The sequence below is a fragment of the Myotis yumanensis genome, unplaced genomic scaffold, assembly GCF_028538775.1.
Source record: "Myotis yumanensis isolate MYYU_CA2020_CCGP unplaced genomic scaffold, mMyoYum1.0.hap1 SCAF_19, whole genome shotgun sequence".
Classification (NCBI taxonomy): Eukaryota; Metazoa; Chordata; class Mammalia; order Chiroptera; family Vespertilionidae; genus Myotis; species Myotis yumanensis.
Genome location: NW_027223770.1, coordinates 24,410,843 through 24,438,211, shown reverse-complemented (window position 1 = coordinate 24,438,211; position 27,369 = coordinate 24,410,843). Strand labels below are relative to the sequence as shown.

Sequence of the window (27,369 nt, the reverse complement as noted above, 5' to 3'; positions counted from 1 at the left end):
GGGACGCGGGGCGCGGACGTGGCCCCGCCCCGGCCGCCGGCCGCCCCGCCCCGGCCCGCCCTCCCCAGCGCCGCCACCGCCCCGGCCGCCGGGCCCGCCCGCCCGCTCCGCGAGGCCCGAGACGGAGCCGACTGCGCACGCCCGCTCCTCCCACTCGCCCGCCGCGCTGCCACTCAAGCGCCAGGAGCCGCCTACGTTCCCCGCCTCACCTGGGCCCGCCCCCGCGGAGCAGCTTATTGGCCCGCTCGCGGGGCGGGGCCAACAGGTGAGGGGCGTGGCTCGGGACCTCGCCTCCGAGCCCCTCGGCCGAGGTTTGGCCGGGCTGGAGCGGGCAGGGCGCCCCGTGACCCCGGGTCCACCCTCACTCGGGTGGTGACCCAAACGCAGGCGCAACCACGGGGAGAATAATCAGAACAGCCGTTTGCAAACCGCTCTCCCCTGCTTGGCTCATCGTCGTGGTTAAGAAAAGGGTGTAGCCCTAACCGGTTTGACTCAGTGGATAGAGCGTCGGCCTGCGGACTGAAGGGTCCCAGGTTCGATTCCGGACAAGGGCATGTACCTGGGTTGCGGGCACATCCCCAGTAGGGGGTGTGCAGGAGGCAGCTGATCGATATTTCTAACTCTCTATCCCTCTCCCTTCCTCTTTGTAAAAAAAAATTATATATATATATATATATATATATATATATATATATTTTTTTTTTTTTAAGGGTGCAGTGGAGGCAGCCGGTGCCTGTTCAGTCCAGTCCCCATCCGGTCACCTGTTACCCTGGGCGACATTCAAGGGAAAACAGCTCCCTTGTTCCCCATTTCCTCGCCTGTGAAACGGGGGCGTTGACAGCAACTGCTCCCACAGCGGTGGAAACTTTACCCGCGCACAGTAGGAGCTTGAGAAATGCTGAGCTCCTCTCACCACCCCCATTCGTGCAGCCACACAAGCAGCACACCGAGCCCGGTTCCGAATCCTATCGCACATCCTTTGTCCACTGGGTCCAGTTTCCTACTCCGTCTGGGCCTCAGTCGTCTGCAAAACGGGCCTCATAAAAGGCCTTCACGATAGTAGGTGACAGCGAAGCAAAGGCAGCCGGCGCCCGACGCGCAGAGGTGCAGGCGTGGCTGGGGCGAGGATGCCGCTGAGACCGAGGCTCAGAGCGCGCAGGCCCTTCCCCTCCCCACGCCCCCAGGCCTGCGCCAGCTGCACCCGGGGTCCGCGGCGGGCCTCCCTTCTCCCCCGCACTCCCCCGGGCGGTGCAGATTTTCCTGCAGCTCCCGCCCAAAGTGCCGCGGCGACGCCCCGCGAGGCAGGTCCGGGCGGCGCGCCGGGCGCTTTCAAGTCCCGGGTCCCGGACTTGCAAGTGCGGACCTGCGCCCGGTGCGGCGGCGGCGGGAACATCTGCCCTCGTGCGCCGACTCGCCGCGCCCAGAGCGGGGCTGGACCGGTCCCGGCCCGCTTTCGGTGCACCGGCCCCCTCGCCCCCTCCCAGGGTCCCCTTTCCACCCCCCCTCCTCTCCCCAAGCTGTTCCCAGGGCTGGGCCTCCAAGGCGCAGCTACCTCCCACGAGGCCTCTCAATCTCAGTCCCTTTCCACCCACACGACCCACAGCTGCGGCAAGAAGAATCTTGTTCCGTCATTGTGTTCACGGTGGCATTCCCGAGTTCAGGAATCCTCCGGGCTCCCTGATGGAGCAGGGGGACACCCCCCACCTAGCGACACCTGGTCCCCGGAGGACACACCCTCCCCATCCCACCTGGCGCCCTTCCCACTTCCAACGCCTCCTCCTCGGGCAGGACCTGGGAGCTCTACCTCTAACTCGTGCCCTTGCAGGCGCAGGCCGGACACGTGGAAGGAGAATTAAATGAGAAGATGCAGGTGAACCCGCCTGCAGAGAGTAAAGCACTCAATACAGGTGAACCTCCCTCCATCCCACAAATACTCAGCGAAGAGAAGCGGAAGGAAAGTAAACTTGGGGTGGTGAGTGCGGAATAGAGTCCACAGGTAAGGAAATGTAACATTGTACACCTGAAGCTGATGTTACGAACCACTGGTACCTCAATACATTTAATTGCTTTAAAAATATCCCGTGAGGGACAGGCCAGCAGCAGACACAGCACAAGTTTACATTCTAAGGGAGGGGAGGGGGCCCGTCACCCAGCATGAAAATAACCGTGAATCTCAGAGAACAGAAAGTACTGCAGAGCCAAGAAAGTGATGTTGGCAGAGAACGATGGGTGGACTAGTTTAAGTAGAGAGCTGGGGACAGGTTTTAGCAAAGCAGGACACGGCTCTACAGTTTACAAGTCTTTCGCATCCCATCCCAGTCTTGGAGGAGCACGTAGGAAGGGGCAGACAGGAGGTGCGAAGTAAGGTTTATTTGGCCCAAGTCTGGGGATTCATGCCTCATGACAGTAGCTTTGGCCTGGCCTGGCCCGGCCCCCTGCGGGAAGGCACCCTGCTTACGTGAGTACCAGCCACCTCTTGTGCATCTGGCTCTCTTGGTTTTGTGTACAGACTGAAAGGGCTGTGTGATTTGCAGGGCCCAGTGAGAAATGAAAATGTGTGTGTGGGGTCCCCCTGTCCAGAGTGACCAGGAATTTTAAGATGGCAACTACAGGGCATTATACCAAGTGTGGGGCCCTTCTAAGTTCGGGGACCTATGTTCCCTACCCAGGTTGCATGCCCGTGGATCTGGCTTGTGCAACAGAATTCAGAAATAGTGTGCAAGCCCCTGCCCCCACTGGCTGCTATGAGAAACATCCCTCATGCCTTCTCCAGGCCTCCCTCCTCTCTTTTCCAGCGTAAAGCCCAGCACAGGTGATGGAAACAGCGCACAGAGGCTAAAAATACAGCCAAGCCAGTCTAGGTCAGGGCACTTCATGGCTCAAGGTCTTTTGCTCAGCTATGCGGTCCTGGCCCCTGGCAAGGAGCAGTCTCAGAGATTCATTTCAGTGCTTCACATGCCTTGGTCGGTGAGCAGCTTTATTTCATGGAAAGAGTGAGGACACGGGCTGTAGCCCCTGAGCCTTCAGGAAGGTGGTGTTGGTGGTCTGTTTGCCTCCTGCGTTCTGCAGTTGGACCCTTGGATTCCTCCGTGGGCGGCTGGATTTGCCAAGAAGCTGGGAGAGCTCTGGTCGGGTGGCTCGGTTGGTTGGAGCGTCATCCCATACATCAAAAGGTTGCGGGTTCGATTCCCGGTCAGGGCACATACCTAGGTTGTGGGTTCGATCCCCAGTCTGGGCATGCATGAGAGGCAACTAATTGATGTTTCTCTCTCGCATCATCAATCTCTCTCTCTTTCTCTCTCAAAAAACAATAAACATATCGTTGAGTGAGGGTTAAAAACCAACAAGCAAAAGAAACAGATATCTCAGCTGGTCGCATTTGGATGATCCTAGTATCTTTGAAACTCCACTTGGGGTGACTGCTGCTCACAGGGCAGTCATGTTGTAAAGCGAGCACTGGATGGGGAGCCTGATTATAATAATAACAACCATAGCAAACATTTACTGAGGACTCGACGAGGTAGGGTGCAGTGTTTGGCATTGCATTTCACACAATCCTCCCAATAGCCCCTATGAAGGAGGCACCCTTACCATTCCCCTCAGACAGGGATGTTAAATGGTTCATCCATAGGTCATACAGCAGTGGAGCTGGGCTTTGAACCCAGGCAGTAAGGACTACAGGACTATGCTCCTAGTTGCCATGGTGAATTGGCTTCTTGTCCTTATAGGGTCCTGGCGACATGTGTTTCCTGAGTGGTCCATGGCCAAGATGAGGGTGAGAGGTGAGTGAGGCGTTGAGCTGAGGCACAAAATTTCAGAAAGCCCCCAAAATTCAATAATCAAGATAAAGAAATAAATATCCTATAACGGGTTTTAAAATACATTGAATCTACTTAATAAACAGTTTTAATTTAATATATGTAAAAATCTAAATGAATGACCAAAAATTCAAGATGAACAAAATATTAAATTTTTAAGTAAAAGCAGGATATAGATTTCTGATTTTCCTTTAGGCCCAGGCTCAGCTCAGTACAGTACTGTTACTGATCCTGTCTCCCAGGTCTCTGGGCCGGGCAACCAGTGATGGAAAATTCAAGAGAAGTAGTAGTTTGCTGTTCTGACGGGCGTGAAGGGAGAGAGAATTTGGTTTGAACATAATGAGCTAAAGGTGTCTGCGGGACATCCAGGTGACCATGAGTCAGGTGAGAAGGGGTAGCAGGGCGGGCAGGGTGCCCTGATTTCGTATGCTTGGCCCATGATGGGTGCGTACTCAGCACATGTGGTCTAAATCACTGGTCCTCAGAGTTTGCATCATGGTTCAGGAATCTTTGCAAATTCTCTCATCCAAAGTTTTTCTCTTTTTCCCCAAACCTTCTACATCACAAACCTCAGATATGTTCCCATATGGGTGTGGAAGTTTACTGCTTGGGTGTTAAAATCAAAACATCTTCTGAGAAGATTAAAAACAACTCAATTCCACTAGAATTTGGGCAAGAAGGGGAAAGACAAGAATTAATCTAAACTGGCTCCATTTCTTCTTCATTAGTGGATCCTCCAGCAAAAGAAGAGGAGCTAAGAGAAATTAAAGAGGAGAAAGGTTGTCGGAAAGGAAAAAAAGAAAGACGAAACATTATAGGAGCTAAAAATACAGTGAGGAGAGCTTGGCTACGCATCAAAGAAGGGCAGATGTGTTTCCAAATAGAAGCGGTGGTTTAGAGATGTCAGGAAGCATAGCTCCAAATGATGGGTGGAAAATAAAAGTTATTTAGACTGAGCTCAGCAGAATGAAAAAGGTTCAGTGGTGAGTCAAACTGAGGAACAGGCCGCTGAGCAATATGGAAGCCCTAGTGCCTCAACCCCAGGTTCGAGAATCAAGGGTTGGCACCAACAGTGGAAACTCTTGCCATGGTGTCAGGACCCCGAACCAAAGAGTCTTTCCTTCTTGACTTTGTAATTCTGAACAACCTTGGATGGAACAATCGCTATTACAGACTAGGCACTTTCCCTCGCGTATCCTCGGGTACCCGCTTCCCTTTCCGTCGAATGAAGCATGAATCACTCCCACCACAAAGGAGACATGTACCTCCTGTAACTATCCCACTTCTGTGAGGTCGAGAGTCTGACCAATGCTTAGTGAAGATGGATCATAGGAAGAGAAATGTGGGGAGACGCAAGCCAGATCAGAATCCTTCCACTTCAAGAGGCCCATTGCTTGGCCTCATAGACCAGATGGATGCACAGGAAGGACCTGAGATGAAGTCTATATCAAATACTGGGTTATGTCACTCAGACCCTGGGCAGCAGGGGCTCAAGAAAGAGTCAGACGGGGGAATGGGCCACAGTATTAATACTGTTAATAAGAACATGACTTGTTAAGCGCCTGTTATGCACCAAGAGCCATACCAAGGGCTTCACATGCATAGTCCCATTTCATCCTCCCAGTGGTTCTGGAGGAGGCACGCTTTGCTACCCCATTTCACAGATCAGGCAAATAAGGTTCAGAGATGTGAATTCACTTGCCCAAAGAGAGATGGATCTGGGATGTCAACTCGGACAGACCAACTCCTGAGCCCAGAGGAAGTCTCCTGACAAGGCCAGGTAGGACTAGAACTGGGCGCAGGTGTGGTACGTGGATGGGCCGGCCAGTAATAGCTGGGGAAGAGCAAGGGTGGGGTGGTGTACAGCTTGGTTGCGTCCAGCTGTTGTTGTTGGTTACCAGCTGTGGGGCATGGTTCTTGAGCAGTGTGTGCCTACGTTTCTTCAACTGTCAGGTAGGGATGGCAACAGTGTCCAAATTCATAAGACCGTTGGTGTCATTTCAGGGGATGACGCTTGTAAAGTGTCTAAAACAGTGCTTGGCCTACAGTAGGCCTTCAATAAATACAGATTTTACTGACGTAGGAGAAATAGCACAGGCCAAATGACGCTGGGTTAGTTCCAAGGAACGTCAGGGTTTCTTGTTGGGGTTCAGTCTATTGAAGGGAGAGAAGGCAGAATTTTCTGGAATTTGAAGAGTCTCAGCCGCCGTCCATGTGGCCAGAAGCAGGAGATATAGAGCGCCCTTCGGAGCCAGAGCAATGCCACTTGGTCACTGAGGGTAAGACCTAGGAAAGTAAGTACAACAGATGAGTGAGAAGGCCACCTCGAGGCTGGGAAGAAGAGAAACAGAAGAGCTACCCCCAGGATGCCTTTCTGGCCCGACTTTCCCCTTCTGCCCCCTCCGCCTTGCAGAGCAAAAGGAGACAGTAGCCCAAGAGCCTGGTGCCGCCTCTCTGGGATTCGGATGCTTGCCTGCCCCGTCTCCAGACATTCGCAAACCCTTCCCGAAGACAAACCCTTTCCAACGCCCTGCTCTAAAACTGACCCACCTCTCCGGAGGTGAGGCCAGGGCTCGCGGCTGAATGGGCCCCATTGTCCTCCCGAGCGAGCGTCTGTGGGTCCACCTGGAGGTGGTTCTACCACGGCCTGCGGTGCGGTCTGCCTGCAGACTTTGATTCACTCCAGGGACAACACTCGAAAAAAAAAAAAAAAATCAAACGGGCAACACATGCGATTCCAGGAACGCCTGCCAGACTCACACTCTGTTTTTCCATCATTCCGCTCTCCTGCCCCCGGGGGAGGGAGCCTCCTTGGGCATTTTGTGTATGAAAAAAAAAAAAATCAAAACCACCATCAGGACGAGCACCTGATAAGGAGCGAGGCATTGCCCAAGAGTTCCCAGGAAGAGGCGTCTTTGTTCTCGTTTCAAGCCCTCGACACTGCTAACAGCTCTAATTACGGCATTTGCCATGGGATGTAAAATAAAACCACATTCCAGAAGGCCGTGTAGTCTCCTGGGGAGAGACACAGAGAGAGAAGTGCCCAGGGCTGCAGGAACGTGTTCTTTCGTTTCTGGTCCCTAACCTTGGCAGCCACGCGGAGGAGTCAACAGTACCTTCTTTATGTGCAGAAGGAGGGCACTTCTGCACGTGGAAGAATGCACCTCCCTCCCGGGACCCACAATCCGCTCTGCATTTCTGACTGCGTGGCGTGCAAAGCGTCCGCTCCTTCAGAACTCGAGGACCTTCTGAATCCACCCGAGCCATTTGGGGGGAAATGAGGACTTCAGAAGTTCCTGGGGCTGGGAAGACAATAAAATAGAACTCCTTCCAACTTAATTTCACTATAAAATTTGATGATGTAACACCCACCCACACCCACATCACAAAACAAAGTGACATCACAAATACTAGAGATAATGGCTCAAACCTGCCTGCAGGTAAGCCAAACCCTAAGCAAACTGCAATTTGCCCATACGTGACTGAGGCAGAGAAAGATAGGTGATTCGATAGATCCCAACAAAACAAAAACAGAGAGAGAGAGAGAGAGAAAAGGAAAAGAAAATACATATTTCTTTCCCCTTGCTAAAATAAAATTTAAGGCAACCGAAATATGGTAAGGTGATTTAATGTTCTTATAGATGGCCTTTCTTAGAAAGCCAGGTTTCCTTCCATGAGGGATTCTGATCTATCCAGATTATTCCCTTGTTCTGGGCTGGTCCCAGGAAATAGAGGCATCATTTACATTGTGCCTTTGCCTTTATGGACCCCAGAGTGTGTGTCCCTGGTTCGCAGCTTTTCTTGGCTCCTGGCCGCCTGGTTAGCAAGTGTGCAGGGTTTGGCAGGACTTGACCTGGCTGAGGAGTCACTACAGGTCCTACAGGAATCGGAAGTGATCCTATCGCCCATCCTTTTCCTGCCACGGCTCCCCTTAGCTTTCCAGGAGATAGGAACAGTCTTTGGTTCCTTGTAAAGCTCCCTGCCCTTCCACTTCCGGCCCAAGCATGCGATGTTCTTTGAGAGGCAGACTGTCCCCGTGGCCCTGGGACAAAAGGCTTTGGGGAGAAGGAGAGAGGATGTGTAGAACGATTTCTAAGACAGGTGTGGAAGAAACAGATGTGAATACTTTGCCTCCAAAGTCGACCTTCTGGTCTCTGCTTGAGAACTGGTCTTTTTTTGTCCCCTCTCCCCCTCCTTATAATTCTAGCATCCAATCTATGTGAGGCGAGACCCCAGCATCCCCACCTACGGACTCCGGCAGTCTATCTTACTGAACAGCAGGCTTCAGGACTGCTATGTGGACTCCCCAGCTCTCACCAACATCTGGACGCCCAGGACATGTGCAAAGCGGACCATCAGTGCCCCAGCACCAGGTACCACCTCTTCCTGGGAAGTGGTCAAGAATCCGTTCATTACCAGTCCGCTCTCCCTGGTTAAGCTGGTGCTCAGGCGACGACTGAAGGATCAGTGCTGCCCGGTACCATGCAAGTTGGGGGAAGCAAAACCCTCGAAGCTAGTAGAGCCCAAGGACGACTCAGCACCGAAAGCCACTCGGCGGGGCAGGATGAGGAACTCCATCAGCTCCCAGAGCAAGCAGCCCCTAGGACAGCAGCCGGGCTCACCGAGGCGCAGGAGGCCTGCAGGAAGCAATCACGAGGTAGGTGATGGCTGGCGGTGGACAAAATGTGATGGGGTGGGCACAGGGAGATGTCAGCTAGAAGACACTGAACACTTAAGAGGCTTATATGAGCCGGGACGGTGTAGCTCAGGGGTTGAGCGTCGGCCTATGAACCAGGAGGTCGCAGTTCGATTCGCGTAGGACACATGCCGGGCTGCGAGCTCCGTCTCCAGTCAGGGGCGTGCAGGAGGCAGCCGATCGATGATTCTCTCTCATCATTGATGTTTCTCTCTCTCTCTCTCTCCCTCCCTTCCTCTCTGAAATCAATTAAAAAAGTACTTTTTTAAAAAAAGGTTTTTATGAAGCGAAGGAGATCCTAAAGTTGAAGACAGGATTGAGGGGATGAGGATAGAGGGTGGGTGGGCAGCAGCAGCGAGGTATAATGGAGAAAGCACCAGCTCTGGGGGCATGATATTTACACCCTGCCTGCTAAGATTGACTACCTATAGGAGCGCGAAGTAGCTCTTATAAACACAGATGAAAGGTGCTGGACATGAAGGGAAAATAAGAACGGGAAAGGCCGGGATACGTGTAGAGCACACACACTGGTCATGCAGAGGTGACCAAGGCCCGGCTATGAACATCCGTGGAGGACTCGGCATCTAGAGGCCTGACCTGAATCCAGCTCCCCCTCTCCTGGTGGCCAGCGCAGCTCAGCACGCGCCCTGGAGCTAGGCTGTCGGGTTCAATCCCAGCTTTGACTATAATTCAGGACAACAGTGGGCTTGGCCTCTTTCTTCTGCCTTGGTTTTTTGTCATCTACAAAATGAGGGGTAATAGCTCTTTCCTCATAGGGTTTTGTGAGGATTAAATGAGTAAATACGTGCAAAGGGCTTTTGAACAGAGCCTAGGATCCTGTTGTGGCATTCAGTAGACAACAACTGTGGTTATTAACTTCCTAGCTGTGTGGCCTTGGGCAAACCAATTCCCGCTCCCTTGCCTTTAAAGCTGTCTCCTGCCGACCTTACAGGGTTCGGGGACACACACACACACACACACACACACGCAGTGGTATACACGGAGGAACTCGGTAAGCTCGCACACACTACTAGACGAATGTTGGTTGTGGCTGTAACCAAGACTCTGGGACACAAATCCCAGATAATTATTCTGAGCTCCCTTCTCAAGTTTTAGCTTTGACTTCTCTGCTTTCTTCCTGGCCAGAGTAAAGAAAGTTCAAAGCAGGAAAAAGTAACAGTCAGCCAAGATCTTGAGAGCAGATATGCCGAACATGTGGCCGCCACCCAAGTGCTACGCAGGGAAGTGGGGACAGCAGCCTGGAAGGGCCAGGCGTGGCTTCCTGAAGCCAGGAAGAGACAACAGTTGTCAGACATGCTAACCATCCACGGCCTGCCCACAGAGGGTTACCGGGCTCTGTACCATGCTGTGGTCGAGCCCATGCTGTGGAACCCTTCGGGGACCCCCAAGAGGTACAGCTTGGAGCTGGGCAAGGCCATCAAACAGAAGCTCTGGGAGGCTCTGTGCAGCCAGGCTGCCACCCTTGAAGGTGCTCAGAGGGACTCGTTGCCCGTCAGGACGTGGCTGGAGGTCGACAAGGAGCCTGTGCCCAAGAAGTGGCCCAGGTTAAAGAGGGAGAAATAGAAACAGGATCGCACAGATGAGGCTATTCTCTGCTAGATGTCTAAACAATAAACACCACTTTGCACCTTTCGATCATCTCCGAGAGCGCCCCAAGTTAGTAACCACCCTCCCCGGGAACGTGACAAATGGGTACAAGATTCATTTCCCCTCCACTCTCATGAGCAGGTAATTTTGAGGGCTAGGTGCTTGGGGCTTTTTTTTCCCTCCAAGCCCCTTTCCCTTGGGGTTTGAGGGTCTCTGTCTTCCAGGTAGGAAAGATCCTGGCAGAGAAAGCCGATGGTCTACTGGTATATCCAGCCTATGTTCCCAACTTTTAAAAAGAGGACTGCTAGGATTGACCATCATGTCCCTCCCTCTCACCCTCCACCGGGAAGAGCAGAAAAACTACCATCACCTCAAGGACATAACCCCATGATGCCACCGAAATCCCCAATAACCTGAACGCTATGTTAACCAAAGAGGAAATGATATGGGTGCTCCCACGAGCAAGCAGAAGTTAAAGGCACTGCTTCAGCTCTAGCCGGTTTGGCTCAGTGGATACAGCATTGGCCTGCGGGCCAAAGGGTCCTGGGTTCGATTCTGGTCAAGGGCACGTACCTTGGTTGCAGACTTTTCCCTGGCCTGGGCCCTGGTTGGGGCTCATGTAGGAAGCAACCAATCGGTGTGAGTCACATCGATGTTTCTCTGTCTTTCCCTCTCTCTTCCACTCTCCCCAAAAATATCCCCGGGTGAGGATTAACAAAAAAACAAAACAAACAAAAACCATCAAAAAAGGCACTGCTTCATGCAAACCCCTCCTTTGTGGAATGTGTAGACCTTTACCCAACAGAGCGATGACAACATAGAACATGTACTTGATAAAATTGTATTTTTTTTTTTTACAGTCATTTGTACAATTTGTTACAAAACCATAGAAGACTACAACTTGTTTTAAATCATTTTTGGTCGGCAAATATGTAAAATCTGTGTGCAATTATCATGTATTTACAGGGCCTCATGTTAGTCATTTTCAATGATTATTCCAACAATGTCACACTCTCAACATAAGACATGGCTTAAGATAAATATATTAGTAAATAAATATTCTGAGAACATATTTCCATAAATGAAATGTGCTGCTATACATATACAGAATATACATAAGTTGTTTTCTAGCCTTTTAAAACATTTTTAAAAAATGGTAATGTTGGAGAAGGAGCCCTTAGACCATTTTATTACAAAATCTTTACAGCAAAGTCTTTACAAAATATCTTTTAAGTGCTATGGGAGAAAATTAAAAAAAAAAAAAAACAACACATTTTAAAATAGTGCCTTGTTAGACCCAACACAATAGAGTTTATATAAAGAATAGAAAAAGGCAGTTCTGTTTAAAAAATAGTACTCTTGATTAGTCATTATCTTTTAGACCTCATTTTAAAAGCATTAGTCCCGCAGGAACTTTTGAGTAGAAACTAGCAGCACAAAAGGGAGGGTCTGAGCAGTGGGACCGCAGGTGGGGCTTTAACAAATGGCTTGGGTTCAAAGGCGAGGGGAAGAGGCTGAGTTGAACCTGCGTACTGGGGCTGTGTCTGCAAAGAGGTACCTTGCTGATCAGAACTCCCAACCCTCCCTCTCCACCCCCATGTGAACTGGTTCTAGGCCTCTTCAGTTTACATCCGCTGTCACACAAGGGTTGGGCCATGGAACCACACCCCAAGGCCACACCCTGGCAGGGGTGGGGGGTGGGGGGGGGGGCAGATGTACTCAATGGAGAATGTGAGGCCCCCCAGTTTCCACAGCTCCATCAGCCCCACACACCACGGAGGGATCACCGAAAACGGTACTTTATCAGTAGCGGAGTCTTACAACTTCACAGAAGATGTTTTGATTTCAATGGTGAGACAATACTCTAGTTGGTTCCTGGATTCTGGTGCCCTGCCCGTCGGATAGGCCAACACAAATTTAAGACAGTGGCTGATATTGAAAAGCTTCAAAATTTCATTTTTCTGTCTCTACCACCCTGCGAACTACCAACATGAAATGTGCTTCTTTCGCCATCTGTAGTTATTGTTCTTTCAAGTGAAGAATTGGACACATTTATTTGAATAAGCCCCGTGGAAGCCACATTCTTCACTCATCTATTCATTGCTTAAGGCTCTGAGGAGTGGTTTTTTTTTTTTTTTTTTTTCCAGCTGGGGCTTTAGCCACTCTGGGGGTATGATTTCAGACAAGGAAGATAATACGCACTCAAAGGCATTAAAAACAAAACCACAAACAACAACAACAAAAAATCTCAACAATGAGGAGCTGCTTTTTGCAGTTCATGTTAAAAGCCATCCCCTCACACCCCCCCCCCCCCCCCCACCCCAAAACCACGTAATGCAAGCTGTTGTCCTCAGCAGCTGCTGGTCCTGGCCCGAGAAATAAAGGCGGCCCAGATCACATGTCAACAGCTCTGGCGCTTCTCACACCCTCGCCAACAGGTGTGCTGGGCACAGGCCCGCGGGGAGCAACCCCCGCAAGGGACTGCACCTTCGAGGCTGGAGGACAAATCTCACCAAATGGCAAATGGGTGAGTTCCTAAATGGCAAATGGCTCCATCATTTGACGCTGGCATTTCCTGGCTTGTCAAATCCTGGCTTGGAGTTAAGTACATTTCCTCATCACAGGCTGAGGGTTTTAAGAAAAAGGGATTCTGATACAGTGAGGTTCTCATTCAAAATGTTCTGGTCTGGAGAGCCTAACTGGAGAGGAATCATCACAGTCTCCTGGCAACCAGGATGGCCTCTAGTTCCCCACCTACAGAGGCCAGCTCCCAGGGTATCTATTTCACAAAGGAGCTTTTCAGGTGGCACCAATTATCTGCCCAGTAAGCGAGTAAACAAGTGACCAGAAGAGTTAGTGAACGCGGGGCTAATGTGATTAGTTTCTCCTAAAAATAGTTTTGTTTTGTTTTTTTTGTAAGAACAAGAAATACATTGGACAAAAAGGATGACAGTCAATCCCTGATCTGAAATAGCTTTAAATAGATTCTCCCCTTTATAATGGAAACATCTTTTTAAAAATGGGTTGGGTTTTTAAGCTCTCCCTCCCTCTTTTAAAAAAACAACAACAACGAAAGGCTGGAAAAATATACAAAAACCTACCCTTTGGGTCTAAACTATCTGATAGTCTCTTTCTCTCTCTGTCTCATGGAGAACCAATACGTAATAGTGCATTAGGTAGAAAGGATAGTAGACATTTGCAGGCGAGATGAGCAACTTCAGCCACGAGCAGAGGGCTGAATGACCCTGAAGCAGTGCTTCCGTAGGGAGATGGATGGGAACCGTATCATTCAGAGCTTAGTGTAGCCCCGATGGGGTCCTGGCCACTCGGCCCCCCCCCCAGGAAGGCAGCCCAAGGACGCAGCAGCTCCATCGCATCCTCGGTCCCCAGCCCCTTCAGACACCAAAGCCGCAAACTACATTCCTCCTGGGTGCTGGTCCCCACACACCCCCTCGATCCCTTTCTGCAGCCGGTAGGTAGCAGGGAGCCCGAGATCATGACCGTGAACTTGGCCCTTTCCCTCGGGATGATTCCGGGGGACAGACTGAGGGCACTGGGCAGAATCGTCCCTGTCGCACCCGGGGCTTCTGCGGCAACGGCCTGGCCCCGTGCTGCTGAGCTCCTACCCCCTGCCCAGCGGTTTCCAGCAGCTGCCTCAGGTGGGCTGGAGGAATATGGCTTCGGAGACCTGACGATTTGTACATCGGGATTTGCCACGAGAAAAGAGGCAGCATTGCATCGTTCCTCAGAGTTTGTACCCATATCGACGAGCTTTACTTCAAGTTTCTGGTTCATTTTCTAAGGCAGGTGTAGCCCTGAGCTTTTCAAAGGCCTGAGCTCCCTCCAAGGAGACAACAGTATCTACACATGATGTGGTTCAATTAACGCAGCAGTGACTTTTTTTTTCTTTCAGCAAAAGTTGGCGGTTAGGGTTCTTTAAAATATATATATTTAAATAACTTTTTACATTTACATAAAATATCTTAAAAAACAAAGCCGAGAACTCAATCCCACACACCTCGGAACCCCAAGCACACACACTTTACAAACAGAAGAACATGTTATCAAAAGAGGCAAAGACTCGGAGAATTTCGTCTGTTGGTTTGTTAATGGGAGGGCGGGGGGGGGGGCGGGGGGGGGGGCTTGCCACAAGGGGCTCACATTTTGGGTTGAGAAGGAGGGCTCTCTTTATTACCACTTTTGTGTGTTTGTCAGAGCTAAAAAAAAAAAAAAAATTATTATTTTTTTCTGAAGAAGTCAGAGTTTGGAGTCTCCGTACAGTTCCCATTTCCACAGAGTTCCTTCCGGGCTCAGGCTCCCGTGCCGCCGCTGTCTGCTGGGCGAGACCTCTGTCCTGGGAGAGAGAGGAGAGCCATCAGGGAGGAGCCGGCACCACTGGTCTCGGGCACAATGCACAGGGACAAGGGACTGGGCTGCCCATCCCCAGCCCGGGGCCGGCTCTCAGAAGTGACAGCTCACAGCACTGGACGGACTGTGCATACGGCAAAAGGCTCAAGCAGAGCTCCTCATGCTGTGCCGAGCACAGGTGTCTCCTAGAGAGCCAGCCTCCCTCATCTGGACCTACAGAACCTTCTGGAAGCCCTTAGGTAGCATGAAAACACAATGTTCAGAAGATGTGCATCAGACACTGTTGCAGGCACTGGGGAGGGCAGGGAGGGGAGAAGACACCCCCTCATAAGCTTACAGGCCTCAAAACAAAGTGATTTTGGGTTGTGATCACCTGGAAAGGACACAGGGTGTGAGGTAACCTCAGAGGTAGCTGGAGGGAGTCATTTAAACTGAGATCTGGGGGAGCAGCAGCAGAGTGGTCTGGAGGCTAGAAGGAGCTGGAGGAATGTTGGAGGAACAGGATAGCGGCCACAGGGGGGCTACCTTTTCAAAATTCCAAAGGGCATGCAAGTCATTAAAGGTTTTCTAGTGTAAATACATAGACTAATGTTCAAAAAAGACCACTTTGGCCCTGGCTGGGTAGCTCAGTTGGTTCGAGTACAATCCCAATACACCAAGGTTGCAGGCTTGATCTCCAGTCAGGGCACACGCAGAATCAACCAATGAATGCATAAGGAAGTGGAACAGCAGATTGATGTTTCTCTCTCTCTCTCTCAAAAAATAAAAATAAATTTATAGCCCTAACCGGTTTGGCTCGTGGATAGAGCGTCGGCCTGCGGACTGAAGGGTCCCAGGTTCGATTCTGGTCAAGGGCATGTACCTTGGTTGCAGGCACATCCCCAGTGGGGAGTGTGCAGGAGGCAGCTGATCGATGTTTCTAACTCTCTATCCCTCTCCCTTCCTCTCTGTAAAAAAATCAATAAAATATATTTAAAAAGAAAATAAATTTATAAAAATGAAGAAGAAAAAAAAAACAAAGACCACTTCAGCTCCCAGGTGGAAGAGAAGGCAAGACCCGTGACAGGAGACCACGCGAAGGTGCTGGACCGCACCGTTTCTTACCGAGACAGAAGGTTTGGGAACTTTATAACAATCTGATGACGTCAGCTGAATCTAATAAGAATTCTGGACTTGCATTTGCAATGTCTTTTGCTAAGTTTCATTTTTCTGGGAATTCAATTTTCTGGACAATTCTCACAGGTTGAGAAGCCCAGGACACAAGTGTGAGGGGCAGGGTGGGCCCAGGGTTAGATGGTGCTGGGGTTTTGGGTGGGGAACCCAGGAGGAGGGGGTGCAGGAGAAATTTGAGAGGGCTGCTGTGGACCTGACAGGTGGGGGTGTGCTTGCGTGGCATCCAGGGGGGGAAATTATGGAAGCAAAGGGCCCAATGGGTCTGGCACCCAGGGAAGGGCTGAGTTGGGGAGTAACACTGGAAGTTACCAGGTACAGATGGTGTTTCAAGTCAACGGCACAAAGGGAGCCCTTAGAACATGACCGCAGAGAGAGAGGAGGACCCCGGCTCCGGCCCGCTGTCACCTGCTCTCACCTGCAGCCTCAGCGGCCGTGGCGCTGGGCTCCTGAGTGTCCTGGGAGGCACTGGGGAAGCTGGCCCTGGCGGCCCCTGCCTCCTCCGGAGGGCGGACAGGTGGCAGCGGTGCCCGGGGCTGGCAGCACAGAACCCGCTCTTCTTCCTGGGCTGCTCCCAGGCTCCTGTGGGGCTGCAGGGTGTTGGGGCCCAGCGTCCCACCCCAGGGGCTGAGGCCGAGGGTCCCTTGGCAGTCCGAGGGCAGGCCCAAGTCACAGTCCACATCCTCTGGAATGATGGGGATGCGCTGGCTCAAGTCCCGGGCCCCCGGGTGGCAGCTGGGTGGGGGCTCTTGGGCAAGCGTGTACTGCACGCTCACCGAGCAGTCCTCAGTGTAGCAGCCGCTGCCCCCTCCGCCGCCGTGGGCCACCTGCTTCTCTTCATAGAAGCAGCAGGGCAGGCCCTCATATTTCACCCCATCTGTCCTGGGCAAATGGTCTGGGTGCAGGCCACACAGGCCCTGGGAGCCTCCCGGCTGGGACTCCACACCTGTGGGGCCACAGCCCTCACAGAGGGGGGCGCCCAGGAATAACGTGCTGCCCCCAGCCACTCCCCCGCTGGGCTCCAGTGCGGAGGGCTGGGGCTCGCAGCAGCAGGCACACGACGGCCCCTCGCGGCTCCCCTTCCAGGTCCTCCTGAGGTCTGGGGCGGCCCCAGAAGCCTCGAGCCCCACTTCTGAGGTAGAGCTGTTGGGCCCCCCGTGCTCCAGGGAGGAGTTGCTGCTGTAGTTCATCTCCAGGCTGCAGGCGGACAGCTGGTCCCCGGAGGGAGAGGCAGGGCCCGGCCAAGGCTCTCCCCGCCCAGCACCTTGACTGTGGGCTGCTGGGAGCTCCTCGGGTGGCGGGGAGCCCTCGAGGTGCACGACCGGCCCCCGGCCCGAGCCGCCCGAGCCCCCCACGTCGCTGGCGCGACAGGGGCTCCGGCTGCGATAGATGAAGGGGTCATAGTCGCTGCTGAGAGAGCTGCGGAAGGTGGAGCAGCTCCCGTACACGCCCTGATTGCTGACCTCAGTGCAGTCCACCACCGAGTCGCTGGAGGAGCAGTGGCACTGGCCGGAGCTGCTGCTGCTGCTGTCGCTGCCGGGGCAGTCGGCCAGGTAGCCACTGCACACGGAGCGGTGGCCGTGGTAGCAGCTGAAGCTGGACGTGCTGCCGCTCTCCAGGTGGGAGGGCGCGGCCATGTGCACCACGGTGGGGAAGAGCAGGCTGCCGCTGCCACTCGGGGGGAAGGCACGGGCCGGGCCCCTGGGAACGAGGCTGGGTGGGGCCTGGCCCTCCTGCTCGGGGTAGCTGAGGCCCTGGAAGTAGTAGTGTTGGTACATGGTCTCATACTGGGAGAAGCAAGCTGCCTTGGAGAAGCTGCGGCCGCTGAACTTGGGCCTGCGGAAGGGGTGGGCCGGTGAGTAGGCTCGGTGCTCCAGGCCACAGCGGTGAGGGGCCAGGGTGTGGTCCTGGTGGAGGGGTGGGTAGCCTCGGATGTAGGCAGGGGTCTGTGGTGAGTAGAGGCTCTGCTCCCCGTGCCGGTCCATGGTCAGCAGGGTGACGGGGTTCCCGTGGGAGTCCATGCTTGTCCTCGTGGGGTAGGCTGGGATGGCGTTGGTCCTGTGCACGCGGCCGGGGTAGTGCACCGGCAAGATCACCCTCTGCTGCCGGCTGCGTGCGAGGTTACTGGTCTCCACACAAACAGCGCTTGGGTTCCCCTTTTGCTCTGGGGAAAGGTGGAGGAAACAGAGTCAGCAGGGCTAGAGGGACATAGAGGTCAGGGCAAAGACCGAAGCAGCAGGGTTGGTCACATACCTCGGGGCCCATTTCACAACCCTTAGCTGCTCTAAGCTGTCACCAAACGGCCTCACTGGCAGAGAATGACTGACCTGCTTCTCTGAAAGGTGGTCACTCCCATCAGGGCTCATCCCCCACCTCCCACTGCTCTGCCCCACAAAGGCACCACAGGAGTTTGCAGAGGGCAACAGGGCTACCAAGATGGAAGGTACTGTCCCTCATGGCAACGCAGCCACCTGGAGTGCACCCTGCGATCCAGGCCCGCCACCCAATACCACAGTGACAGCAGCAGCAGCAGCACGACCCTGCCACTCCCAGTCACCATCCCCCGTGGCCCGGGAACAGCTCCGCAGTACTGGGCACGGGCAAGCACCACTGCCGTCATTCCCTCTAAAGAGATTGCGGGCCTGAGGCCTGGACAGGCCAGGACGCGGGTTCGTGTGAAAGCCAAAACTCAAACTCAGGGCGAGTCTTCATGCCAGGCTCTCCGCAGTGTTTGGAGGCTGGTAGCCTCCACACCCGAGGCGCCCACACCTCCAGTCCAGAGGGCAATGCCGCTCACCAGCCTGCAGCAGGCGTCACCCTCTTGCTAGGCAATGACTCTTCCGCCACGAGAGGCAGGTGACAATTACCTATGATGTTGTGCCGACAATGGGGGCAGGTGTGGTGCTGCAGCAGCCACGGGTCTACGCACTTCCTGTGAAAGCGGTGAGTACAGGGGATAACCCGCAGCTCCTGGGGAGGGAGGGAGACACACAGCCTGAAGGCAGGGGCTTCTTCCTGTGGAGCCCAGTGGGCGCCAAAGAGCCCCGCCCACCGTGCCAGTACCCCAGGCTCCCTCCCAGCCCGCCCCATTCCCTGGAGTCAGAGCCCACACAAGGGATCCAGGGAGAGGGGAACAGGCCGTCAGCTAGCCAGCCCCATCCCCACGAGCCCAGCCCCTGCCGTTACCTCTCCGTCCATGTACTTCTCAAGGCAGATGGCACAGTCGGACGTGGAGCTGCTGCTGAGCGTGTCCAGGGCCCCACAGCTCCCCTCCCGGCGCCCCTTGTTCTTGGAGTTGAACTTCCTGGTCTCCATCTTCTCCAGCGCCTGCACAGCCAGCCTGTTCATGGAATTCTGCACGGCAGAGTGTGGCCCGCGTTAGGGTCTGGCACGTATGAACAGTGGGAGTCACCCTCCGGGCCTCGGCGCTCGATCAACCAGGATAGGGAAATGCTAGTCTCTATCAGGCCAGAGCAGACATGTGGGACATCGCTGAAAATCCAGATTGCCACAGCCCAGATGTGCCAGGCTCCTGGGTGCCCAGGACAGCAACCCAGGCCTCCCCCAGGGGCAGGACCGGCAGAGGTCTACTTCAACTCTGCAAGACCCTGCTTGGCCATCTCTGCAAGACCCTACTCTGTGCCAGGGTTCCTCCCCTTTACCCTGGAGAAAGTTCCGAGGGCAAATGAGACGGGGCGCGGGAGGGCTCAGCACCTGGTAAATCAGATGTGCTGGGCAAACACCAGCCACTGTTCTATTGAGAACTCCGCGATGCTCCTCTCAACAGACTGCCTGCCAAGGTCCACCATCGCTCCCCCGAGACAGCATGCTGCTACCCATTTGAGAGTCAGGATTCCCGCCTAGCTTCTCACCACCTTCCACCCCCAAATCCTTCCTACACAGCCACGTGCCAGCTGGGGCCCCAGAGCGCCTACTCTGTTCATTGAGAATCACCTGGAAAGCGAGGTAGATGCGACTTAGGTTCAGCAGGTCTGAGGCGGGGCCTGAGACCCTGCATTTCTACCAAGCTCCCAGGTGACACTGCTGCTGCTGGTGCCCAGGTCAAGGCTCTGGGTTCCACATGAACATTTAAACATTTCTTTGGAAAAATGCCTGGCTGGCAACACCCCTAATGCTCGGCCTTTGCAGGACCGGGCCTTTTAGAAGAGAGAAGACACAGCGCTGTAAGCTGTGCTCTAGCTTTTCTGTCTTTGCTATTTCTAGGCCCCTGGGACCGGGCAGGGCAGCTGGCATCAGTGTGCACGGGCTGCTCAGAGGCATTACCTGACTGCGTCGCTGTTTCAGCTTGATTTTGACAAGGAGGATGAGGCAGACCAAGGAGACCACGACAAAGAAAGCCAGGAAAATCCCCATGTCGAAGTACTCCGTGGGTTGCTGGAACAGAACACAGACACAGTGAGTCACCGCTCTCTTCAGCCTGAGGTTCGGCGCACGGGCTGTGTTGGCTCAAGTCGGAATAAGGATGGGACAACAGGGGTGCACTCCCCCTTGCCCCCCCATTTGCAGGGAACACCTGGGGATCTGCTAACATGCACACCGCGTGCTATTCAAGCCAGGTAGTACCCTCCAGTGTCGCCAGGGGGAGGCCTGCAGCGGTCTCAGCCAGGTCTCCTAACAGTTCATAAAGCCCAGCTCCCAGCGGAATAGTGCAAAGTTCGCTAGAACCGGTAGGAGAGGCTTCTCCAAATAAACACAAATATCACATTTTTGGGACAAAGGAATGAGTGTCATGTTTTGAGGGAGCAGTGATTACTAACCATGTAATTAATGGTTTACAACAACTCAGAAAATTGTACGCTGCTTCCACAAATATCAGCTTCCACTACAATGAGTCATATTTACCAAAGTGCTCTTTTTTTCCTTTAAAAAAGAAGCCAGCATGTCAGCTCTTCTGCAAACTCGCTCTACTTTTAGTTCTTACCTTTTCCTCACATCTCACTGCCTCCTAAGACCTTGAGGTCACCTTACCTACGACCTGCCTTTAGCCAATAGGAATAGAATTTTGCTAATTGAATGCCTCAGGTGTCCAGCTATGATGTGCATGGAAAAGAACCATCCTAGAGTGAAGATCCCAATATCTGTGAGAAGGAAATAAACCAGATATGGGGCACCCGTCCCCGGTTCCTAGAATCTTCAGAAGTTTAGGCAGAAGATGCCAGACAGGAGTTCATGGTCAGCAGTGTCGACACCCTTAAGGGAAGCCTTAAAGACTATTCATTAACTTCCTACAAGCCATGAACTTCAATCCCAGCTGACAGCTAACTTTTCCAGAATCAGTATCAGTTCGGGGTTTTTATAACGCTATTGACCCCACGGAAGAAGGAAGCACAGGCTTCTTCCCTTGGGTCTAGGTCACATGGAAGGAGGAGACGTGGGAAGCTCTGTGCTGAGAATTCCTTCCCTTCAATCCTCCTCAGTCAGCCTTTCAGAGGGAGACAGGACAGGAGAGAGAGAGAGAGGAGTTTCCCAAGAGGGAACACTGGGTGGAAGAGACCAGGGAGATCCTGGCCCGAATCAGCTATTTCTGGTAGGGCCTTCCCAACCCCCGCTAGAGGAGCATTGACCTAAACCGATAGGAACCTGGGGCGCATCAGCATTAGATCAGAAAGAAGACAGGAGTGCGAGCCCAAAGCCTAAAGGGAATGAAGGCTCAGGTGGCAGCAGAGAAGGGGCCGGGCGTGGTGGCCGGGGCGGAGGCTCACTCGAGGGGGCCGGTGCTGAATCCTTGCTCGAGCCACTTTCTGCTTGTTGACGATGTTCATCAGCTTGATGGCATCTGCGCCCTTCACGTACACCACGGGCCTCTTGAGCGGGTCTTCCTGGCCCTGGTTTAGCTAAGGAAGAAGAGACGCTCCCGGTTAGAAGACGTGCTTACTGTAAGAAGCAGGAGAGAGAGAGAAAGGCTGGAGGAAACGAATACGGAATACCCGTTTGGAAATCACCTAACTCCTCAAGCATGACTGCCTTGGAGCTTCCCAGACGGCAAGGCTGAGGATGAGGCTGGTTCTAGGCTGGACCGGGCAGAGTGAAGGCCCCGAGGGTCTTGGGAAATGTCCCCTATATCCCAACTTTCCTGGCTCTTAACGACTCTCCATAGTCTTGCCTTGAGTATGATGTCCAAGCACGGACAGCTAACATCTGCAGACAATGCCAAGGCCCTGAGATGAGGCTGATATGACTGTGACAGGCCAAGCTACCCAAAGGCGGGGCTTCTCTCGGGAGGGTGCGGTGCCGGCATGGTCCGAGGATTTACCTGGTCGATAGCTTCTGGGTTTTCAGACACATCGAAGATGACTGCGGTGGCTCCCCGCTGCACTGCTCGCTTGGCCTGGCAGAAGGAAACAGAGCAGGTTGGCATTCTGGCCCTCTGACCTTTCCTCTCTGTACATCAAGGGGCAAGGCCACCTACCTTGAGAACAAGATGAGTTAGAGTAGGTGAAGATAAAAAACTGGGTACTCAGTCAACCTCTGTCTCCCTATCCAACCTCAACATTAAAAACAAACTACAAACCAACAACCTGCCCCGTCAGCATAAAGGTATTGGTTTCAGTATTTTCTGCTATGAACACAGAGCCACTGGCAACCAAAGCAAATGCCTTTGGTCCCTCTCTTGTGGTCCTTCTCTCTTCCCATGGCACCCGGCACTGCAGTGGGAGCAGCGTACGGAGTATTTCTGAAGGTGTCTCAAGATGGTCAATTTTAATAACTGACAGGGGCCAAAGGCCTTGGGAGACGCCGTCCGAGGGAAAAGCTACGAGAAATCATTGTAAATGGGGATTTAGAGCAGTTGGCTGCCAAACCTGGCTGCACATCAAAAGCCACTTGGGAAGTTTGTAAAGCAGATTTCCTGGCTCAAACCACAGAGACTGATTCAGCAGGGCTGGAGGGAGGCCCAGGAAACAGCTCTAAAAGTTTTCTGAGGGATTCTGATGACTTAACTACTTGGGAAACTATTGATCAGAGAGATGAGATTAGAATGTTTTAGGAACAAATGAGAAGTGGTGAGATTCTTTTTTTGGGAAAAGGATTCCTTTCCATCCCAATGTACCTTTTAACTTTATGTCCAGCTAAGTGGAAGATGGGTAAAAGCTACAGAAGAGAAAGACATAAGGCATAATCTTTGCATTTAGGAACCTGAATCTTGTTACAACCTCTAATATGGGGGGAAGGGGCAGGGGGAGGAGAAAGAGGCGCGGAAGGACCAAAACCTCCTATAAGATGGGCAAAGAATGGCTAACGCTCTGAGGTCAAGATAGTCTCTACGGCCAGGGTTTTTGGGAAAGTATACAATTTGAATTCATTCCATAAGAATAATCACTCTAGGCCCTGGCCGGGTAGCTCAGTTGATTGGAGCATTGTTCCAATACACCAAGGTTTCAGGTTTAATCCCCAGTCAGGGCACATACAAGAATCAACCAATGAATGCATAAATAAGTGGAACAATACATCAATGTTTCTCTTTCTCTCTCTCTCTTCAAAATCTCCAAATTTTAATTTATTAAAATTTTGTTTTAATAAATTACAAACTAACAAAAAAAGGAATAATCACTCCATATAGTTGCAGCATAAGAAAGCAACACTGGACCAAAGTGGATGAGGTGGCTAGACCAATGGCTCGGCTCTACCAGCCCACTAGAGGGCAGTCTTATCCCACCTTTTTAGAAGAAGTCCATTCCCTGTGGTTGGCACTCAACAAGCAGGGCAGTGAAAGTGAAGGCCTCTGCAACTTCACGAGCTCGGGCACGCTGGTGCTGTGCTGCCGAAGCTGTCCTAGTTCTGCTCGGGACCCTTTCTTGTTGATCTGAGGCTCAGTGTATTACTCTGAATACATAAAGTCTCCTCTGCCACTGGTCCACCCCGCCCCATCTCACCACCACGCTGCAGTCAGGAGTGACCCTTGAGAAGCTCTTTCTGGCTCCACTAGGGATTGAACCCACAACCCGGGCATGTGCCCTTGACCGGAATCAAACCCAGGACCCTTTAGTCTGCAGGCTGATGCTCTATCCACTGAGTCAAACCAGCCAGGGCCCAGTTCCAATCTTGGACACTCAACTGACTGTCCAGAGCAACGCGGAAAGAGCTGGAGCTGTCCTATCACCTGCCTCCAGCAGGAGAGAGCATGATGCACAGACTCCTTTGCCTGAGGCCAACAGCCCGTGGACCCCAAGTCAGCCAGGGCTTGTGTCTCAGTCTTTCACACTCTCCCAAGATGTCGAAGCGCCTGGAGGAACAGCATGGAATACGGAATACGAGGTAATAAACAGGACCTCTCATTCTTGAACTTGGCTTTCATTCCACGATCAAACACATCAAACAGCACCTGAGGGGAAGGAGCCTTCAGAAGCATCTAGATCAGGAGCACCCGGCACCCCCGCTTTGATGCTGGCGCACCTGGCGAGGCTAGCAGCTGCGGGCGAACGCCTGCAAGACTGGGGACCTGTGAGGCTTCCAGGCTCCCCTGCGCCACAGGAGCGTGGAGTCTCGGGCTGTGGAGGTGAGGCGACGACCCACCAGGGCAGGCACTTTTAAAAAGACATTTTCAACATCATCTAGGAGGGTTGGCCAGTCTCCTGGTTTCCACTTTGAAGAGAGCAGGTCAATATTAAGGTGCTTAAATCCCATTTACAGCCTAACCTCAGAAACAGCCAGGCTCATGCACGGGATCCAAGCACAAATATTTAGTTTGAGAAAATGATAATTCTCACAGTTGACTTAACGTTAAAAGTCATGTTTAACGTAAGCTGTTTTTAAATTAGGCTTATTTCCTGCATATACCAGGGCTGAGCAGGGTCCTCCTGGGGAACTTGCCAGTTAGGAGCCAGCTCAGGATTTGAAAGAGGCCACAGATAACCCCTATTTAGAAGAGGACACGTTTATTATCCTATTCCCAAAGCCAATTGAAAAGCACAGGACACTACTTGGTCACACTGTCCCCCTCGCCCCGTGTTCAGTGAGATGGATGACACATATTCCTTAAACCAACCTTCCTACCTTGGATCGTTTACCGTTTTACCTCGTCAAGCTTGGTAAGACTATTTTAAAAACCCATCTAAACCATAGTGGGGAGATTCCGATTGCCAGAAACCCTATCTTTATAACATCCAACATTCTCAAGATAAGGCTGTTTCAGACAGGATGGGCGAGATGCCCTGGTGGATGTTGCCAGACGAAGGTCACCGGTAAACTGGGTTACCCTGGACTGTGCCCAGAGAGACGGGAGCGGAAAGAAGAGCACGAGGAGGGTGTGAGTAGCAGGAAACAGGTGGGAAGTCTCGGCAAGTCCTCCCAGAAGCAGCCAAAGGCCTTGCCTCGCTGACCTCCGCATGCCCTTCCCCTCGACCCCACCCACACAGGTATTTTTCCCATCTTTCATCAGCTTTGCTGCTTTGATCAGGCACAGGGCAGGTCCGCACCAGCCGGGCAGGTGACCAGAAGCCCAGCAGCAGAATGTGGAATAAAAGCTTGTCAAGGTTCTTTATTTACCTTTCCCGGCCTGCAAGACCCGAGGCTAGACAATGCCCATAGCCACTGAAACAGGTATCAAAAGTGCAAACATCTGCACACGCGAGGTTTGTAAAGTACACAGTTCTAAGCCCTGGAAGACAGGGTCCTGCTGTGGCTGGTACTTACTGCCATGCAAGGCTCCTCCGGTTATTCAATGCATGTTTATTCTACATGAAGAGAAAGCCTCCTGGGACACTCTTGGGTTACTGTTCCCTGAGTGTGGATGTGGTTTTCCCCTAAGGAAGTGCTTCTATCAACCTGATTCTTTTTAAAAAATATGTTTTTATTGATTTTAGAGAGAGGAAGGAAGAGGGATGGAGAGATAGAAACATCAACGAGAGTAAAACATTGATTGGCTATCTCCTGCACATCCCCACCAGGGACTGAGCCCACAACCCAGGCATGTGCCCTGATCGGGGATTGAACCATCACTTCCTGGGTTCATGGGTCGAAGCTCAACCACTGAGCAACACTGGCTGGGCTGGGCTGACTGATTCTTAAATTTCCAGATGTGAATGGGGCATTCTGATGAGAATATTCCCGTTACTACCTTGTGGACGGGAAAACTTAGTCTAGAGACTAAATTAGTGTCAATTAAGTTCAGGAATTCCAATCAGGAATGGCTCTGGCACTCTTTCGGTCTACTCAGACTTGGTTTGGGGTTTGGTCCCACGGTATACTCACTTCTCAGAAGCCCTGGGCACAGACTCCATTTTTCACCTGTTGCCCGTTTCTTTGTCAAGCACTGAGTATGTTGCCCCCAGTGCCTAATCTTTATTCTAAGAAAATTTTGACAAAATACCACCTTAATAGGAAATAACCCAAGAGATTACTGAAAATGTCCTTTGTCCCAAACTCCTGTCCATGGGGAAACCAAGGAAGCTGGAGTGTAACCGCTGATACGAAGACATGTGCCTACAACCTCTCACAGGAAGTTCTGACATATAAGGGCTCCCAGCAGATTCTTTTTTTCCCTCTATTGAATAAGATTTTGGTTGTTGTTGGGTTTTTTTGTACTTATCATAAGCTCCCAACAAGTCATTAAAAATTCATTGTAGCCGAAACCAGTTTGGCTCAGTGGATAGAGCGTCAGCCTGCGGACTGAAGGGTCCCAAGTTCGATTCCGGTCAAGGGCATGTGCCTGGGTTGCGGGCACATCCCCAGTGGGAGATGTGCAGGAGGCAGCTGATCAATGTTTCTAACTCTCTATCTCTCTCCCTTCCTCTCTGTAAAAAATCAATAAAATATATTAAAAAAAAAATTCATTGTAAATATTTTAAAGGCTGTGATATATCCCTTCACATAATCTACTTACTCATGTGGTTTAGATATTTGAGCTATTCCAGATTTTTATTATAATTAATGTTACATTAAATAAATCTTGGCTTACTTTTTCAATTTCCTTATGATGGCGGTCCAGGGCCAAAGAAGATGAAGATTAGTACTAAGAATCTTAATATAATCCACATAGGATTTTAATGCCCCTCCGCATAAACCCACATAACTCAATTTATCTGCAGTAATGACAAGATAGGCTGGCACTGACAATATGAGACAAGTTTACCAAGAGATTTAACTCTGGGTAAACTGACCTGTTGGTAAGTTAGCTGGGAGAGGGAAGTCAGTTTGTTAGTAATTCTGCATGAAACTTCACATGCAGAGAGATAACCCAGAGTGAAATATAAGTTGATCATACCAATCCTACTGATTCAAGGTCAAGTTCATGGGTGACCCCTCCCGAGACTGACAAGTCCTTCTCTTTAGTCAAAATCGCTCTTATTCTTTACTGAGCTCTAATATCTCTAAGGATTTCTCCTCTGCTTACCACTTTCTGTGATGCATTTCCCGCCAAAACATGAGCACCTTTAGTGTCTTTGCTACTTACAAAAGTAGTATGTGCTCGATGTGAACATTTTAATACAGCAGGTCCTTGAAGAACTTCATTTTGTTCTAACGTTGATGAAAAAAAACAAACACAAAAAACCACAAACACACTGATTACCAGCGGGGGCCACTGTGTGGAGTTTGCATGTTCTCCCCATGTCTGGGGAGTTTTCTCCGGGGACTCCAGTTTCCTCCCACATCGCAGAGATGTGCACTGAGGTGAAGTGGCGTGTCTACGATGTGAGTGTGTGTGTGTGTGTGTGTGTGTGTGTGTGTGTGAATGAATGGTGTCCTGTCCAG

The 27,369-nt window shown here is 51.9% G+C and overlaps 2 protein-coding genes across 3 annotated transcripts in view; one reads left to right on the top strand and one right to left on the bottom strand.

The window, feature by feature from the left end:
* The first annotated feature begins 4,277 nt into the window (after positions 1-4,277).
* Positions 4,278-11,380, top strand: CUNH22orf31 (chromosome unknown C22orf31 homolog). Its single transcript, XM_070399189.1, has 4 exons — positions 4,278-4,316; positions 6,250-6,261; positions 8,026-8,475; positions 9,661-11,380. Exons 1-4 carry the CDS (start codon positions 4,278-4,280, stop codon positions 10,096-10,098), a joined length of 939 nt encoding a protein of 312 aa, XP_070255290.1. The 3' UTR covers positions 10,099-11,380.
* Positions 11,381-12,450: 1,070 nt separating this feature from the next.
* The window catches only part of ZNRF3 (zinc and ring finger 3), a 130,988-nt gene continuing 116,069 nt past the window's right edge, over positions 12,451-27,369 (bottom strand). Inside the window, exons 3-9 of one of the 2 annotated variants that reach the window (XM_070399695.1) lie at positions 21,935-22,009; positions 21,384-21,515; positions 19,945-20,055; positions 18,847-19,014; positions 18,528-18,630; positions 16,079-17,824; positions 12,451-14,476 (exon numbers count right to left, since the gene is read on the bottom strand). In XM_070399695.1, the coding sequence (XP_070255796.1) occupies positions 14,433-14,476; positions 16,079-17,824; positions 18,528-18,630; positions 18,847-19,014; positions 19,945-20,055; positions 21,384-21,515; positions 21,935-22,009 (2,379 nt within the window). In that variant the 3' untranslated portion in view covers positions 12,451-14,432. The remainder of the gene's footprint in view (positions 14,477-16,078; positions 17,825-18,527; positions 18,631-18,846; positions 19,015-19,944; positions 20,056-21,383; positions 21,516-21,934; positions 22,010-27,369) is intronic. The other variant, XM_070399694.1, reaches the window with a different exon arrangement.

What these genes read in the sequence shown, in the direction of transcription:
- CUNH22orf31 (XM_070399189.1), top strand. Translation starts at nt 4,278, where the DNA reads ATGTGGTCTAAATCACTGGTCCTCAGAGTTTGCATCATG. An exon ending in CTGCAGGAAGCAATCACGAG is followed by an intron (nt 8,476 to 9,660) that starts GTAGGTGATGGC and finishes CTTCCTGGCCAG; the next exon opens with AGTAAAGAAAGTTCAAAGCA.